This window comes from Pteropus medius, unplaced genomic scaffold (genome assembly GCF_902729225.1).
Source record: "Pteropus medius unplaced genomic scaffold, Ma_sr-lr_union100, whole genome shotgun sequence".
NCBI lineage: Eukaryota > Metazoa > Chordata > Mammalia > Chiroptera > Pteropodidae > Pteropus > Pteropus medius.
Window position 1 is genome coordinate 6457222 of NW_024352784.1, and position 19412 is coordinate 6476633.

Below are 19412 nucleotides of genomic sequence, written 5' to 3' on the forward strand. Positions count from 1 at the left end.
TCCCCACTTCCCTCTAGTAACCACTAAACTATTGTCTGTGTCTATGAGTTTTTGTCTTATTTGTTTTCAGTTGTATATCCCACATATAAGTGAAATCATATGGTTCTCAACTTTTTCTGTCTGACTTATTTGACTTATTTCACTTAGCATGATAATTTCAAGATCCATCCATGTTGTCGAAAATGGCAGTATTCATTTTTTCTTACAGCTGAGTAACATTCTATTGTATATATGTACCACATCTTCTTTATCCAATCACCTATTGATTGTTTCCGTGTCTTGGCCACCGTGAATACTACTGCAATGAGCATCTTTACAGATAAATGTTTTCAAATTTAGAGGCAGATACTCAGAAGAGGGATTGCTGGGTCATGTGGTAATTCTACTTTTTTTTTTTTTTTTTTGAGGAAACTTCATACTGTTTTCCATAGTGGCTATACCAATTTACATTCCCACCTGCAGTGTATTAGGGGTCCCTTTTCCCACAACCTCTCCAACACTCATTATTACTTGTCTTCTTGATGATAGCCACTCTAACAGGTGTGAGGTAATATCTCATGGTGGTTTGGATTTACATTTTCCTAATAGCTAGTGACGTTGAGCATCTCTTCATATGTCTGTGGGCTGTTTGTATGTCTTCTTGAGAGGTGTCATTAAGGTCCTCTACCCATTTTTAAATTGGATTGTTTGGGTTTTTTGTTGGATATTAGCCCCTTATGGGAGGTGTTGTGTGGAAGTATCTTCTCCCATTCATTTGATTTTCTTTCTGTTTTGTCGATGGTTTCTTTTGCTGTGCAGAAGCTTTTTAGTTTGATATAGTTCCATTTATTTATTTTTGCTTTTATTTACTTTGCTTTTGAGGTCAAATTCAGTCACCCTTATATTAATTAAACATTTTGTTCTCCATGTGATTGAATCAATCAGTTGATTTGCAAGGAAAAGAAAATAAAAATACTTTTTTAAGTATCTCCAGAATTTCTAATTTGTATAATTTAAGGACTAATGAATGTTGTTTTGTTTTCACATATTTCATTCACATTTGTTCCTTTGGCTTAAATAACTTCTCTTTCTTGAATTTTTTATTTGTGCCAATTTGAATACATTTCAGAAAATATGCACCTCTTGATAAATTGTAGTGTGTCAGTGATAAAAACTGGTTTACTGTGCTGAATTTCACCAATTTTCTCCAGCCAGGTATGCCTCTTTGAATGGAATCATTTTTCTTTAAATGAGATAACCTACTTGAAAATCTGTATTTCTTGGCAGGTTGGTCGTAATCTGGACTCTCTGCCTTACTAACCTCATCTTCCACTACTCTCCTACATGTACTTTACACTTTAGCTACACATAATCTAGTCGTCCCTTGCTATCCATGCGGGATTGGTTCCAGGAGTCCCCTCAGATACTAAAATTTGAGGATGCTTCAGTCTCTTATATAATGTGTCATCAATATTTGAATATAACCTACGCACATTGTCCTATATACTTAAAGTCATCTGAAAAAAACAATGTACACAACTTATTTTAAAATACTTTATTGCTAAAAAAAAAAAAAGCTGACCATCATCTGAGCCTTCAGTAAGTTGTAATCTTTGCTGGTGGAGAGTCTTACCTTCAATTTATAGAAAATGCAGTATCTGTGAAGGGCAGTCAAGTGAAGTACAATAAAATGGGGCATGTCTGTATGTGAATGTTTACAGCAGCATTATTCATAATAGCCAAAATGTAGAAAAAAAACCTAAAAGTCTGTCTTGGTCAGCTGAAGCTGCCATAACAAAACATCATAGACTGGGTGGCTTGAACAACATACATTCATTTCTCACTGCTCTAGAGGCTAGGAAGTCTAAGATTAAGGTGCTGGTCTATTTGGTTCCTGGTGAGAGCCCTCTTTTTGGCTTGCAGATATCCACCTTCTCCCTGTGTCATCACATGGCCTATTTTTGTTGCATATAGGCAGAGAGAGACAGTGAGGTCCTGTTTCTTCCACTTCTTATAAGGACACTAATCCCATCATGAAAGCCCCACCTTCGTGACCTCATCTAAACCTAATTACCAAAAGGCCCCACCCCACCAAATACTACCACATTGGGGATTAGGGCTTCAACCTATAAATTTGGGGAGTGCAAACATGTAATGTGTAATAATGTCCATCAACTGATGAATGGATAAATAAGATGTAGTAGGTCATACAATGGAATATTCATCCATAAAAGGAATAAGTTATTGATACATGCTATAACATGAGTAAACTTTGAAAATATTATGCTAAGTGAAAGCAAACAGACAGAAAGACTACATATTTTATGATTCTATTTATATGAAAAGTCCAGAACAGGTAAATCTATCAAGATAGAAAATAGATTAATGGTTGTCGAGGGCTGAGGAAGGGGGAAGTTTGAGGAGAAATAGGGAGTGACTGCTAATAGGTGCTTGCAGGGTTTCTCTCTGAGGTGATGAAAATGTTCTAAAATTAGATAATGACGATGATTGTACAACTTTATGAACATATTAAAAACAATTATGCACTTTAAATAAATTAATTTTATAATATGTGAATTATATCTATAAAGCTGATAAACTTGAATAAATATTGGTGGTTTGCTTAATGCGGCAAAATATAAAATATTGTGTGGAGAAGGTGATGGCTGTTCTATTACATTTTTTGTGTTCTAAATGGGTTGTTGAAAAGAAATAAATTATAGAGATCTCTTTAAAAATCAGACTTTTAATACTGTATAAATAAAAGTACCAAGAGAACATTTGGAAAAGTTTGGATAAAAACGTTTCTTAAGTGAGGCATGATTAAGTGGCCAGTCTCCCTTTCAGGATGAATAGTCATCTCATAGTATATTGTGTGACTTCATAGTATATTGTGTGACTTTAAATACCTCACAGAGTTTGTTCCCCTTTTCATTAATTTATCTACTTTCGTACTTGCTAATTTCTCCTTTGGAAAAAAAAGACACCAACCATCCTGCTTTCTCATTTTTTAGTAAAATAAGTGCAATAACTTTACTTCTCTCATCTTATTTTGAGCAGTAGAAAATAATGCGATGATATATACAGTGATTTTTTTTTTTAAAGCAAGAGTAACAGAGTTTGAAATTTTTCTCAAGTGGCTTCATACAGATTATTTGGTGACACCTCGTTCACCGTGTTTGTTGGGCTAACTCCTATACATCCTTAAGGCTAACTCCTCTGGCATCAGTCTTGCATTCTCTGACTTCTTTCATAAATGCCCTTCTTCTGTGTTCTCATGGTACTCTATACATATACATATACTGGCATCTTCTGTTTATCTGCCTGTGCCCTCCATTAGCCTGTATGCTTTATTAAGCCCAATGACTAAATCTTATCCTTTGTACCTTAGCATCTGTAACTGACTTTGGCAAATAGAAAGTGCTCAGTAAATGGGTATTTAACCAAACTTAATGAATCACAGTAGCTCAGTTATCAGATTTATTACTTGGTTAGTTGATTTTTTTAAAAAGTCAAAGCTTATCATCAATAAAATATATATCAGTAAAAGGTTTATTTTTGTGAAAATATATAGCCATATAATTTTTGACAATTCGATATAGAGCATGACTTTCGAATATGGGATTCTAATTATAGTTCTATTTAGTCTTTCTTGGATTAAAAACAAACAAAAATTTAAAAACCCTAAAATGGAAGCAGTTTATTTAAAATAGAGGCACATAGGAAGAACTTTGAGGCACAGATATAGAATCTTTAGATTTTTACTATTTTTCCTGATCTGTAACATATTTTACCCACACCTAATTCAATAGCTATTTTTATTAGCAACTCAATTTTGTTGAGTCTGTTTTAAGCATTCAAAATAGTTTTTGTAGAAACAGCAGCTTTCTTTTTGCAGTTGCATTTCTGACAACTAAATACAGTGACATTAACAGGTTTGGGAACAAACATAACTCACTGGCTCTTAGTAAGCTTATAGTTCAGCTCTTTGGAGCAGAAGTGCAAGGAAGTACTGAATGATTGCTAACCAGCTATGAGCCTTAAAGCTTACCCTGAGCATCAGGTAGTGTATTTTATAGAATGAATGGAGAATATTGATTAATCTAGTAAATCACATAATGGAGGGAATTTAAGGGAATTTACATTGTTTTTTCTATACCGAAATTTCATTAATTATAGAGCTTATGCAAAGTCTTATATCCTGCCACAAGATTTTGTAAACTTTGTTCTTCTTAAAAACTCAGTGCTCTGAAATGTCTTATTGTCTTCTCAAGTCACTCTGGCTACTTTCAAATAATTTTATGCTAATTGTTTTTTTTGTTTGTTTCTTTGTTTTAATTTCAGTGGTAGGAATGGGATCCTGGTGCTTCCACATGACTCTGAAATATGAAATGCAGGTCAGTAATGACAAAATTGACTAAATGTCTATTTCTTCTAATTCAGAGATACTTCATATTTGAGAAAAGGGCACATTCCTAGAGGATGGTATCAAGACAAGAGACTGAAGGAAAAAAACAGATGGGATTTGTAGTCTGGACTTTTTACTTTAGGCCGTAGGATCCAGATTGACTAAGTGAAGTAAAGAGGCAAGCAAATAAGTTATCCATAGAGAAAACAAATGAGAGCATTATAGCTTTTTGACCATCTCTATGCAGGCGTGTACAATTTTAAAGCAGGATTAAAGAGTAGAGTCCCGTGGAGACATTTTAAAAAGGCATAATCAGTTCACCAAAATAAATATATTCTTATTCTTAGATGTCTGCATTCCCTCACGTCTCTCTCTTATGACGTTTATTTGAATGATCTGGTCCCTCCAGCTCACAAAATTTTAAAGGTATGCAAGGATTTTTATTTACTGTCCTTGCTCCAAGGAGACCGTATATCTAGTCCTCAAATTGTTTTTTTATTATTTATTATTATTTATGCCTACAGCACCTGGTCTTCCTAGGTGGTCTCCCATCCAAGTACTAACCAGGCTCGACCCTGCTTAGCTTCTGAGATCAGACATCAGCCTTGTTCAGGGTGGCATGGCCGTAGACCATGGACTGTGGCTACACTGGGGCACGAACTCAGGACCTTCTGCATGTAAAGCAGACGTGCTAACCACTACACTGTGGAACTACATCCTAGTCCTCAATTTTTTTACCTTTTTTTCCCATCACAACCCAAAAACTTCTAGAACAGTACTGTCCAATAGGCATATAATGTGAGCTATGTTTGTAATTAAATTTTTTTCTAGTAATCACATTAAAAAGCTGCATTAAAAAAATAGGTGAAATTAATTTTATTTAACTCAGTATATCCAAAGTATTACTTTAACAAGTAATCAATATAAAAATTTATTAATGAAATGTTTCACATCCTGAAATCAGTTGTATATTTCACACTTTTGCTTGCAGTATATCTCAGTGTAGATTAGGTTTATTTCAAGTTCTTAGTAGCCACTTAGGCTAAGGCTACTGTATTGGACAGTGCTATTCTGGAAGGATCTGTGTATATAACATTATGTGAATTATTAATTACAGCTATATTAAATGTATAATAATTCTTAGAATTGATTCTAATATTCAGCACACATTTATGATAAGATGTCATGTGTGCTGTGCATGCCATGCTTCATTTGGAGAATATGCAAATGATAACACTGGTCTGACCTAATCGAGCGTAGAACACAATTATACTTTCTGGCCGGGAGAACACACCTATAAACAATGATATAATATGAAAATTATTATTTTTATTTTATTGAATTACAGTTGACATTCAGTATTATTTTATGTTAGTTTCAGATGTACAGCATAGTGGTTAGACATTTATATAATTTATGAAGTGATTCCCCCAGTTAGTCTAGTACCCACCTGGTACTATACATAGTTATTACTGAAAATTATTTTTAAAGAAGTAAAAGTAATCTATGGCAACACAGTGGAGCTTGCAAGAATCTGTGTAAGTTAAAGAACATTTAAACAGACTCTGAAAGAATTAGTTGAAAGTTTTTATATAGTGAAAAGATGAAATGACATACCAGAGTTACACTATGACATAAACAGAAGCAAGGAGTCATTATAATGTGTGGTGTATCTGACAACAGTGATGAATCTTAGAACTTAAAATGTGTATGAAGAAATGATGAGAATGGCAGGAATGATATTCAAAATATTTAACAACTGTATGGCAAGAGTACTAACAACATGGTGGTACCAGTGAGCAACGGCTGAGTAATAATACTGAAATTAAGGCTTTGCATTTTATCTTACTAAAAATTAATTGGAATTTGTCCAGCTCTAGCAATTATCAAGTGTTTTTATATATAGTATCTTAGATACTTATGACTTACATTTTACAAATTCCAATTTTAGAGCCTAAAAGACTAATTGATTTGACCAAAATCATGCACAGTTTTAAATGGTATATCTCATATTTATTCTTACATACTACATATATACATATTTCTATACATACACACACACACACACGTGTACATTCTCTAGCTCTCTGTCCATGGGAGGACCTGGGAGCAGGGAACCCCAATACCAAAGAGCACACCTATTATTCAGATCTGGTTTCTAAAACTTATTCTTCAGTAAAAGGAACTAAGGCTGATGTCAAGTGCTGGGGCAGAAAAAAGGACAATATGATAGGAACATGTCAAAAGGATACTGAAGCCAACTTGAAGGGGTTCCCAGTGGCCAATTTTGGGACAATTTGAGCATCAAAATAAGTAATGATAGTAACAGATAATAACAGTTATCAAATGCATTGATTATATAACCCATTGAATAAAATGAGAAATTGTGAGTCCATACTGAAATAATAGATGATATAATAAGTGAAACAGTAAGTGATTATAAATAAATGAATAAATTAAAAGTTTGATATGCAAGTTACATAGTTTCCAACTACCTCACTGCAAAATAATTATAAAGGGAAAAAGAGTAACTTTATAGTGGAGGAAACTAGCAGACATCACCTTAATCAAGCAATCAGAATGAGTATCTTCAGTAATGAAACAAATCAAAATTGTACGCCACCTGATAGGATACAGTGGTAAGAACACAGCGTCACTTCTCTGATATTCTTGTCGAAGATGCATAATGTGAATCTATTTCTATGGAAACAGGCAAAATCAGATTGAGTGACATTCTATGAAACAACTGGCATGTAATGAGATTAAAATTTTAGGAAAAAGCAACTGAATACAATATGTGATTCTGTACTGGATTGTGTGTACATGTGCTTTATATTTATATTATTGAGACAGTTAGAATGGGGCCTGAGGATTATTACATGGTAGTAATAAATCAATGTTAACTTCCTGATTTTGTTGGCAGTATTATGGATTTATAGGTGAATTTTTTTTTAAAGTTATAATTTACTTGCCATAAATTTCACCCTTTTAAAGTATACTAGTTCTTTTAAGTATACTTACAAAATTGTGGAACCATCATCATTATCTAATTACAGAACATTTTCATCACACCAAAAAGAAACCCTATGCCAGTTAGTATTCACTCCCTGTTACTCCCTTCACCTACCCCCTGGCAACCACTAATCTACTCTTTGTGTCTATGGACTTGCCTGTTCTGGACATTTCATAGCAGTGGGTCATACAATATGTGGCCTTCGGGTCTGGTTTCTTTTATTTAGGCCAAATAATATTCTTTTGTATGGATATACCACATTTTGTTTACTCATTTATCAATTAACAGACACTTTGGTTATTTCTACTTTTTGGCTTTTATGCATAATTCAGCTATGAATATTCATGTACACGTTTTTGTAGATGTTTTCAATTCTCTTGGGTATCTATTTAGCAGTAGAATTGCTAAATCATGTGATGAGTCTGTGCTTAACCATTTATGGAGCTGCCAGACTGTTTTTCAGAGTGTCTGTACTGTTTTATATTTCCACCAGCGATTTTTCCATATGCATGCCAATACTTGTTATTCTGTCCTTTTGGTTACATTCATCCTAGTGGGTGTGAAGTGGTATCTCATTGTGGTTTTGATTTGCATTTCCCTAATGATTAATGATGTCGAGCCTTTTTTTTTTACGTGATTATTGGCCATTTGTATATTTTCTCAGAAGAAACAGCTGTCCAGATCCTTTGCCCATTTTTTGATTGGATCATTTGCCTTTTATCATTGAGTTGCAAGGGTTCTTTATATATTTGATACCTTATCAAATATATAGTTTATGAATATTTTCTTCCATTCAATGGGTTGTTTTTTCACTATTGTAATAGCATCCTTTGAACAAAAAAGCTTTCAGTTTTGCTGAAGTCAATTTCAACTATTTATCTGTGCCAGACATGAAGAAACAACTGGATGAATGTGCTGGCTGAGACAAGATGGCAGGAAATCAGGCATCCAAGGGAGGGAGGGGTTAGGCTTCTCTACTGTGCGCTCATCAAATCTTGACTGGAATAACTGCATTCAGTCTGAGGACTAATCTGGCATGTGTTCAAATGAGAGATACCAGAATGATGAAAGAACTAAAAATCTAGCCATGATGCTGAGGGGAAGGAACTGGAAGACAGTCTTATGCTGCTTAATAATGGGAATATATTCTGAGAAATGTAATTAGACAATTCCATTGGTTGAACATCATAAAGTGTACTTACACAAACCTAGATGGTATAACCTGCTACTATAATTGTACGTGCTATACTTTTATATGACTGGCAGCACAGTAGGTTTGTTTACACCAGCATCACCACAAACACGTGAGTAATGTGTGCACTAAAACATTATGATAGCGACGGTGGCACAAGGCAATAGGAATCTTTCAGCTCCATTATCTTATGGGACCACCATCCTTTATACCATCCATGGTTGACCGAAACATTGTTATGCAATGCATGACTATATTTAGCCTGAAGAAGAGAAGACATGTCTTGTTACCCACACTCAGCTATATGCAGCAGACTCTCTGTTCTGTGCATTTGTTCACGTCTGGCCCTGTTGCATTTCCCTCTCTCCCATGGACAATTCTTGTTCTTTCTTTAAGTTTCAGGCAAAGTGGCAGTTCCTCCAGGAAGGCTTCTATGGCCTCAGAGTGGGATATACCCCTCTCAGATGTTCTTCCATAACACTCCATGTATCTCTATTACTGCCCTATCTGTGTTGTTTTATGTATTTACATGTCTGACTTCTCTATCAGAATGTGAGTTACTTAAGAGGAGGGATTGTCTCTGGTTGACGTTGGTGTATCCACTATTTATATCACAGGTCTGGCACACAGCACTACATAAATGTTTTATGCATCAGTATTTAGAGTGGAAATATTGAAGAGGATTAGGTTTATCTTATGTGGTCCTAGTGGTATTAAAGACAAAGAGACATCTTGCTTAACATAGGGAAGAATTTTCTGAGGGAATAGATGATCAGGGCTGCCTTGAGAGATCTTGAGTCCTCTGTCCTTGGAAGTGCCCAAACACAGGCTGGACAAACACTTTCATTAGTTCAAAATATTTTTTTTCATACATAGGAAACAGGTATGTATAGGTGTAGATGATTTTGTTCTTCTCTCAGTGAGTCTATGGTCTAGAAGTAAAGATAATATGCTAGTGAATGCAGTGATAAGGGGCATACAGGGTGCTATGGAAATGGAAAGAGTAATTATTTAGGGAGGAAGGTCAGAGAAGGGGTTTCACACAGACGACTCAGACACATGTTTGAGTTGCATTGTCAAAGGTGAATAGGAATTTGCCAGGCCAACTAGAATACAGAGTTGTAAGAGTATGTCTGGCATCTCAGGGCACTGCAAATAATACATTATGGTTGTAGCTGTGGAATAGAAGTATGAGGTGATGATAGTGATAATGCTACCAATAATAATAGCTAAAATTTATTAAATTGTTGAGTACCTACTCTGGAGCAGGTATTGAACTATGCAGCAAGAGATGTGTTTTAGGAAACACACCATATCTAAGCCTCTTGGACTTTATCCCCTGTGAGCTGTTAAGGATTTTGAACAAAGATGGGACACTTTGATTTGCATATAAACTTAATTGTTGGCAAAATAACACAGCATTCAGATGAGCAAGATGGCCTTTCATTCTGAGATCTTTGATTCTGTGTTTTGTCTTTACTATAATACTCCTTTATCAACTTCATGAACAAATTATACAAATGCCTTATTTTCTTCCCCTTTGGGACTACAAAGTTGTGCTTTTATATATTTGTCTTACTGGGCTGATATCACATTTTCTTAATGATTGAGGAGGAAGGAAGGATCATCAATATTGAAGGACTTGTATAAACAGCTTCTTTATCTCTAATCTAAACATAAAATGATTATAAATATTTCTTGAAGGCTCCCTGTCTTGTCTCCTTTCAGGATAAATTTGGCTCAGTTATGCTAGGCCATCATTTGTTACGCATAGTCACTGAAGTAAAGTAAGAAATGGCAGTACTGCCACTTACCTGATTCTGGTAGTCAGTGAACGATTCCACCAGCCTGAACTTAGCTTGTTGTAGCTGTAGAGATATTGGAGGCTCAGCTCTTCCCAATGTGAGCTCAAGCAGATATTCACAGTTTGGTCTTAAGAATGATTTGGATGTTGGAGAAGATGCGGAGAAAAAGGAACCTTCATACACTGCTGGTGGGACTGCAAATTGGTACAGCCACTATGGGAAACAGTATGGAGGTTCCTCAAAAAACTAAGAATTGATCTACCATATGATCCAGCAATCCCCCTACTGGGTATTTACCCCAAAGACTTGAAAACCCACATCCAAAAAGATATTTGCACACCGATGTTCATAGCAACATTATTCACAGTGGCCAGGACATGGAAGCAACTGAATTGTCCTACGATAGACAACTGGATTAAGAAGCTGTGGTACATATATACAATGGAATATTAGCCATAAGAAGAGATGAAATACTGCCATTTGCGACAACACGGATGGACCTTGAGATAATCATGCTAAGTGAAATAAGTCAGACTGAAAAAGTAGAAAATCACTTGATATCACTTATATATGGGATATAAACCCTAAGAGCAACAAATGAACAGGACAAACAGAGACTCATGGACATGGACTATAGACTAGTGTTTACCAGAGAGTAGGGAGTCGGGGAGGAGTGGGAAGGTAGACGGGATAAAGAGGGTCAAATATGTGGTGACAGAAACAAATCTAACTATGGGAGATAAACACAATGTAAATATATATGTGCCTTACTGTTAAAGGGTACAGTTGAAACTTACTGGATTTTGTTAACCGATGTCACCATAAAAAAATTAATTAATTTTTAAAAAATAAATAAAAAATAAAAGAATGATTTGGAGCTTGGACAGTGTTTCCTTCAGATTTAACATTCCAAGATGGCGACTTGGGTTCAAGTTCTAATTCTTTACAGGCTCTTTAAGATATACCACTTAATCTCGTTGAGGCTTAGTTTTCTCATCTGTCTACTGGGTCTAATAATATCTGTGCGAGTGTTACGAGGATCAGTTGACTGGTCTATGTGAAAGTGCCATCATAGGATCTGGTAAATAAATGTTTAATAAGTATTAGTTTTCTTCCCTTTTCTTCAGCCAAGCAGAATGTCTGACATTATCATTATTGATCCATTGTTAGTGATTCATTACTTTGAGTACTATTAAGTTATGAGTGCCCTGTGAAGGGTAATATTTTAAGCTATTACTAACTCCTTTCTCAGGATTAATGTGTCACATTCTTGTGGCATCTACCCAAGAGAAATCCATTTGGGAATGGAATTGAGGAAGACACTAGAGGAAGGGTAGAGATACCGGGAGTGAGCAGATGGCCTTCAAATAAGGGATGAAAGGTACCAGAGGAAAATTTAGAATCATAGAGCTTTGATATTAAGAGAGATTTTTAAAATTTAGTCCAATCTACAAATTTTATAAATGAAAAATAACCCAAGAGAGGAGAGTGACTTGACTAAAATTACATGGAAAGTTAGAGACAAGATTAGGACCCAAATTTGTTTTCTATTCTTTTGTTTCCTTTAACTGTCTTAGGGTATTGATGGTGGTAGGAGTATAAAGGTTTTAAGTTTTTAAACTTCTCTCAGATTTTTATTTTCTTTTATTCACTCATTCAACTCATTCTTTTTTTTTGCTTTCACTAACTGATATATACAGTTATTGATAATCCTGTAGAGGGTAAAATTAAAGACAATTTCTTAATTTTTTATTTGTGTTTTTCTGCTTTTTCCAAGTATTCTGTTCTGAGCATATAATATGTTCGATATTAGAAAAAATAAATGCTAGTAGAAGAGGAATATATTTGTCTCTCATAAGTAAAAATAAGTACTTATCCTAGAAAATAAAACCAAAGAAAAATGTTTGTTCACTTATAACTTTATTTATAATACAAAAACAAAGCTTAAATGTTAGGTAATAATATAAGCTAATTCAGACTTTATAATACGAACAGTAGATGTTCTGGTTATAAATGCTACCCTTCTTTCTCCTTTGCTCCCTATCTCAGTCAATGGAGCCATCTTAAACCGAAAGCCCAAGCCGATTCATCTTTAATTTCTCCTACTTTCTCACCTCTACAACCACGAAAACCTCTTGATTCAATTTCATAACTCTTGGATACATCTGCCTCTAGCTATCTCCACTGCCACTATCTTAATCCATCATCTCCAACCCAGGTTCCTATAAATACTTCCTGATTGGTGTCCCTGCCTCCCCTATCCATTTGTCACACTGGAACAGAAATGCTCTTCTTACAAACAAAGCTAATTGTTTTCATTCTTTGAGCAACATTTACTAGGCTTTGTACAAGTATTGGATGTGAGATGTGTAAAACATAGTCCCTGATCTCTAAATGGCATGTCACTTTTTAAACTTCTTTAATACTACCCATAATTCAAGCTCATAAATTTGAAGCACAAGATTTGTGATCTGGCCCCTGGCTACTTCTCTAGACTTATCTTCAGACACACCCCACCTTACCCTGGAACTCTGTGCTCTAGTACCAGTCATAATTTTGCTAGTTATAGTTTTCATATAACTCTTGTATGTGTATCATGCAGATTTAAAAATCTATGCCCTTTTAACATATGCTCAGTTTAATTTAGTTTCTTTAAACAAATAAACAAGCAGCCAACATCTGGAGTCCAGATCTTTCTTCTGAGCTACAGATTTGTTTTTCTAGTTGTCTGATTGATATTTCTACTTGGCTGTCTCACAGGTACCTCAAACGCAACATGTTGAAATTCGTTCTTGTAACTTTCTGTTTCACAATCTTAGTAAACTATAGAACCATCAACTGAAGTGTTTAGGCAAGATACTTGAGAGTCATGTTGGCAGTTTCTTCTTCCTCACCTTTATATTATATCAATTACAAATCCCTGTTTATTTTACTTACTAAATATTTCTCAAGCCTGTTCACTTATGTCTGTTCCCAATTCTGCTACCTTAATCTAAATAGCAACTTTCCTTAGCCTGGACTACTGTGACCTCTTAGCTAGTCCCCCACATCTGTGTTTACTCCCTTCACAGCACTCCACACATACCTGATCTAGCACTGTATATTTACTATTGTATTAATCAGTGAGGACTGCCATAACAAAATACCACAGACTAGGTGGCTTAAACAATAGGCATTTATTGTTTAAGTTCTGGAAGCTGTAAGACTGAGATCAGGTTGTTGGGTCTGATGAGAACTCTTCCTGGCTTTCAGGCAGCCACCTTCTTGAAAACTCTGTTGTGTCTTTTATAAGACACAACACATCTACCCTCATGACCTCATGTAATCCTAATTATCTATCACATCTACCCTCATGACCTCATGTAATCCTAATTACCTATCACAGGCCCCATCTTCAAATACTATCAGATTGGGGATGAGGGCTTCAGCGTGTGAACTGGGCTATGACAAAAACATTCAGTCCATATTTTCTTATTTTCTGTATTCTTGATGTTCTGGCATCTGGGGCCTCACTGATTAGTGAGAGACTGCCCCTCCCAGGGATAGCCAGTTCTTAGAAATAGCAAACAACTCACCCTGTACCGTGACTTTCTTATGCAAATGAACCAAACTGGGGCCCATACTCTTAAACCACCTCTTATACTCCAGGAGGCAGCATTCCTCTGCCCTAATCACCCCAGGACCAGCTACCAGACCATTAGAGATAGCCCCTATTTTCCAGAGCCTGCTGAAATTATTCAAGTTGACCAATGCTAGGCCTGCTTATCCTCCCTTGCTTTGCCTTTCTCTCGAAACCACAATAAAGGCTGTCACCCATTCTTTTCCTTGCTCCTTCCTCCTGACTGACCCTGGTGCTTTCCTGTATGACCCCGTGTAGCATGGCATGCCCCCTGCTCTTGGAAACTGAATAACAAACTGTCTTTTAATGGCAGCCATCTTCTGATCTCTTGGCTTCACCATACCTAAATAATTATAAAGCCCTGTATTTTAAAACACCACCACCACCACTGCTGTGGACTGAATTGTTTCAAAATTCGTATGTTGAATCCCTGATCCCTCATTTGACAGTATTTGGAGATGGGGCTTTGTGGTGGTAATTAGAATTGGATGTTGTTATGAGGGTGGGGTCCTTGTGATGGAATTAGTACCTTTATAAGAAGAGACCTGAGAGCTTACTTTCTCCACCATGTCAGGGTACAGTGGGAAGGTGGCCATCTCCAAGCCAACAAAATGGCCCTTACCGAGAACCAGATCTGCCAGCACTATGATCTTGGACTTCTTAGCTTCCAAAACTGTGGGAAACAAATTCTGGTATTTAAGCTACCCAGTCTCTATGGTGTTTTGTTATAGCAGCCCAAGCTGATGAAGATAGTATCCAGCTTAAACCATTTCAATGGCTTACTATTGCTTTTAAGATAAAATTAAGAAGCCCTTTCAGCCTAAACATTTTGCCTAGTCCATTTGCTGTTTATCTCTCCAGCCTCATTTCATACCCCTTCTCTTTATCACTGATTAGGCATCAACCACATTAGGCTTTTTTCAGTTCTTTAAATGTCCCTCCTACCACAGGACCTCTGCACATGCTGTTTCCCCTACTTAGGGTTCTCATCTTCCCTTTAGCCTCTCTTCACCTTACTTATATCTGCATCTTTTTCAAGTCTTAGTTTATGTGTCAATTCTTAAAGGAAAATTTTCATGACTCCCTAAATTAGGTCCTCTATTTTATGGTCTTGGTACTCTGTACTTTTCCTTCATAGCACTTATCATAATTATAATTAAATATTTGTTTGTACAATTAACTGTTTAATGTCTCTCTCTCGTGCTAGATTGTAAAGTTCTGTGAGAGCATGGACCATCTTGTCTCTAGCACATAGCATAGTGTCAGGCACATAGTAAGTGCTTAATATTTGTTGAATCAATAAATAAAATAATGACAGCAATTATTTCAACTGCCTTGCATAGACTTTATGGATAGGCCTATGAAATAATAGAGAAAAAGTTTATCTTTTTATGCTCTACCATCCAAATATTTGGATAGAATCCTCCAAAATGGACCGTTTACATACCTCAGTACATATGAAAATGGCCAAATAGTTACACAAATATTTTCCTAACACATGAAAACTTAAAGAAGATAAAAATGCAAAAAATGTATAGTATAAAGCCAATAGATCCTGGTTCAAAACTTTTAATAGAGAAATCTTTTATATACCGTAAAACTTATGGTAGATTTATCTACAGGATGTCATGATAACTATGCCAGGTTTTTTGGAGCATTTAAAGGTGATTCTAGTGGAAGATTTTAGAAGCAACAGAATGTAAAGTTGTCAGTTCAAAATCTGGCCCTGTTAACATATTAGCTCTGTGATCTTGGACAAGTTACTTAAACATCTAAACCTCAGTGTTCTCATCTAAGAATGGTGATAATGGTACCTATCTTAGAATTGTTGAGAAAATTAAATGAGATAATGAATGTAAAACACTTAACCATGAGACCTTGCCCACATGCTGTTATTTACCAGAAGATATTACTTTACATAAACTCTTTTCCTCTTGGAATGCCTTTATCTACCACCCATTTCATTTCTTGCCACCTTTTGTTGACATTTTACTCTATATTTAACAATGTTTTTCATTCCCTCTACCTCACTAGACTGAATTCCTTGAAGGCAGTGACTGTGCCTTGTTTTCATTGTATGCTGAGCTTCTTACACATTGCCTGGCACCTAGTAGTTATATTATTAAAGAATTAATTAACTGCATCTCTAGTGAATAAATAAATTCTATAGGATTAGTTTAAGGATTAGAAATAACCTATCTACAACATTTAGCTTTTAGTTTAATACATAATAGCTATTATTATTATTGCTAATAAGGGTAATATTCTTTTTCAGAGACATAGATTATTTAGATTAACTTACTTCCCAACCATTAATATCTCTTATGTGTATCAGTGGACATTTTAATCAATTTTAGGTGCTATAGAAAGGGGGAGAAATGCAAAAGAATACTGGTAGGACCCACAGATCCGCAGATGGTAGACATCATTCTTTCCTGGAAGTATGATATAGTGATACCAAGTGATCTGAGCTGCCTAGTGAGTCTACTTAGGTATATACATTAAGAACAGATAAATGGATGGGTATGCTTATTTGTTCAATAACAATTAACTAAATAGAGTAAATTAGATGATGATAAATATATAAAAGAATTAGTAAAAGCTATTAGATAATGAGGTAACCATCTTAATCATGTTGATATTTTATTTTGATTTGCATAATAATTGCAGCTCTACGATATTCAAATCCTGTTATCTGTGTTTGTTTCTTATAGCTATTGGATGAACTCCCAATGATTTACAGCTGCTGTATATTTGTATACTGCATGTAAGTATTAATATTTAAAATTTAGTTGTTTGATATGGCTTGAAATTCAATTATCTGATATATTTTAAAATTCATATTTGCATCAGTGAATTAAGTAATATAATTAACTCGATTAATATTACTGGGAGATTATAATAGTATAGAAGATTATAACTTGTGATCTCGATACCCTTTAGTCAATTTAGATAGACTCTTACTTAAATTTGACTTAAATTGCATAATTTGCCTTTCCTTGAGTTATGAATGTATAAATTGTAAGATTTCATATATTATGTCATAAAAATAGTATTTATCTACTTTGTAACTGTAATTGTTCTAGAAATACCAAGTCATCTCTAATTCTCACAGTTGTACAAGATAAATGCATATTGTCCCTATATTATAGATGATGAAGTGAAGCACAGAGAGATTTAGTAACTCGTCTAAGGATCTGTCAATGTAAGAAACATCCAAACCTGTAGAGAATTTTTATGAGTTTATTTGAGCCAAAACCGACAATTGCAGGGAAGCATAACAGTTTTTGCAGCTTCTTTTATGCATTTAGCATTAAGGTGGGAATTTAAGGAAGATTACATGAATGTGGGAGAAAGCAAGGTGGGATTGGACTACAGGACAGGTAACAAGACTATGTGTTTTCTTGATGGTGGTTACACTTATTTCAAAAGTCTGTTAACCTAGATTCACGAAAGAGATGGACAAGGCTTGTTTAAGACAAAGATAAACCTTTTAAACTAAAAAAGTTATATGCCTGGGGTATGACTACCCACAATAACTTGCCCTTTTAAGAATTTATGATCACATCACCCTGTGACATTACTTTCTATAGAACCCCTTTTTTGTGAACAGATATAAGCAAAGCTTATACATAGGTGAGTTGCCTAAGATCATGTAATTAGTGTCAGAGTGGGAAATTGAACTACAAGTTTAAAAACTTTACCTTCTAAGTATACCTCTTCCCTAGCACTAATACTTAAGACATCTCTGAATCCCTTATGTGATGGTTGTCTGATCTTTTCAATATGATCATCTTTGTTAGTTGAAGAATACCTCCTTCTAAAGATATGTAAAATTCAGAATAGTTAAAAAAATATATTAAAAAACAGGGTGGTTCCATAGAGTAGTGGTTGGTTTGTCTGCTTTACACGTAGAAGGTCCTGGGTTTGAGCCCCAGTGGAACCACGGTCCATACCCCTGGATGTGCGCCGCGAGCGCGTGGGAGGAGACGCCCCGCCTTCAGAGATCCAGTTGTTAAGGGGAGACAGCAACATCCCTAGGTTAGGAGTGGAAGTGGGGGGAGGAATTAACAAATATATGTATATATATTAAAAAAGAGCTTCTGAAATTTTTTCTGTAAAGAGCCAGATAGTAATTATTTTAGGTTTCTGGGCCACTGGTCTCTGTTACAACTTGATAACTTTGCTGTGGAAACAGACATTAATATGTAAACAAATGGGTGTGAGTGTGTTCCAGTAATATTTTATTGATAAAAACAGGCTTAGGCTGAGAAATTGCCCTTGGGCTGAAATTTGCTGCCCTGATCTGGAAAAATGCTTTCAGATGAGCTCTAAATAAGTCATTCAGTTCCAGAATTTAAATATAAAAGACATCATAGAAATCACCTGGGCTACCATCTTTCTTTACAGTTAAGGAAGTAGAAGTTGGGTCCAATTCTGCAGCCAATTAATTAGTAAACTGAGAGAACTCTCCTGCTGCTTGTACCAAAACGTAGGCTCAAAGGTTGGATCTTTAACAGATGGCCAGATATTTGTTCATATTTCTTTATTCACTGAATATTTCCTGTGTGTCAGACACTATCCTAAGTCACAAGATATATGGAAACAAGATTTAATCCCTGCACACAAGGAATTCACAGTCTGGTTGGAGAGATGGATAAGTAAAGAGACGATTATAATATAGTAATATTTTCCATAATAGTGTGCCTTAGTCCAGGATCATTAGTTACAAGGTATAGAAACCTACTCAAGCTAGCTTGAATTAAGAGAGATTTATTTATTGTAAGGATGTGAGGAAATTACATGGAACCCAATAGCAGGAAGTACAGCCTCACTAGACTAGGACAGCTTCTCTCTCCCTCTTTCTTTTCTCCATTCCTTCCTCTCCACATGGTTTCAAGTCTTTGTATGTGCTTTATTTTTCTTTTTCTGAGAATGACTTCTCTGCTCAATCATCTACTTATTCATTCAGTTTAGCTGCCTAGATATCAGCATCAGAACTGGAATCCATATAGCTTTATAACTTTGACTCTCTACATTTAATTGATTCAATCTCTGGCTCCCAAACTCCAAATTTTCAAGAGAGAGGCTCTCATTGGCTCAGTTTAAGGAAGATGCCTGCTCTTGGTCCCCATAGTCTCTTGGAGGCTGTAGGCAGTACAAGTTCTCTAAGATGAGCATGTGGGTGGGAGGAAACGATGGGCATAACTAGACCCAGTGGGTAAGTGGTAAACAGCTTTCTATTTGTTTTCATAGTTTTATATTCTAAAACAAGTTTCTTTCTCTCTCTTTTTTTTTAAGGTTTGAATGTTTCAAGATGAAGAACTCAGTAAACTACCATATGCTTTTTACCTTAGTTCTATTCAGTTTAGTAGTAACCACAGTAAGTCATATTT

The 19412-nt window shown here is 35.4% G+C and overlaps 1 protein-coding gene and 1 pseudogene across 2 annotated transcripts in view; one reads left to right on the top strand and one right to left on the bottom strand.

The window, feature by feature from the left end:
• Positions 1-19412, top strand: part of ACER3 (alkaline ceramidase 3) — a 108117-nt gene that overhangs the window by 50718 nt on the left and 37987 nt on the right. For both annotated transcript variants that reach the window (XM_039848117.1, XM_039848118.1), the window contains exons 3-5: positions 4324-4376; positions 16731-16783; positions 19318-19399. In XM_039848117.1, coding sequence (XP_039704051.1) covers positions 4324-4376; positions 16731-16783; positions 19318-19399 — 188 coding nt within the window. The remainder of the gene's footprint in view (positions 1-4323; positions 4377-16730; positions 16784-19317; positions 19400-19412) is intronic.
• Positions 4903-5018, bottom strand: LOC120590625 (uncharacterized; annotated as a pseudogene).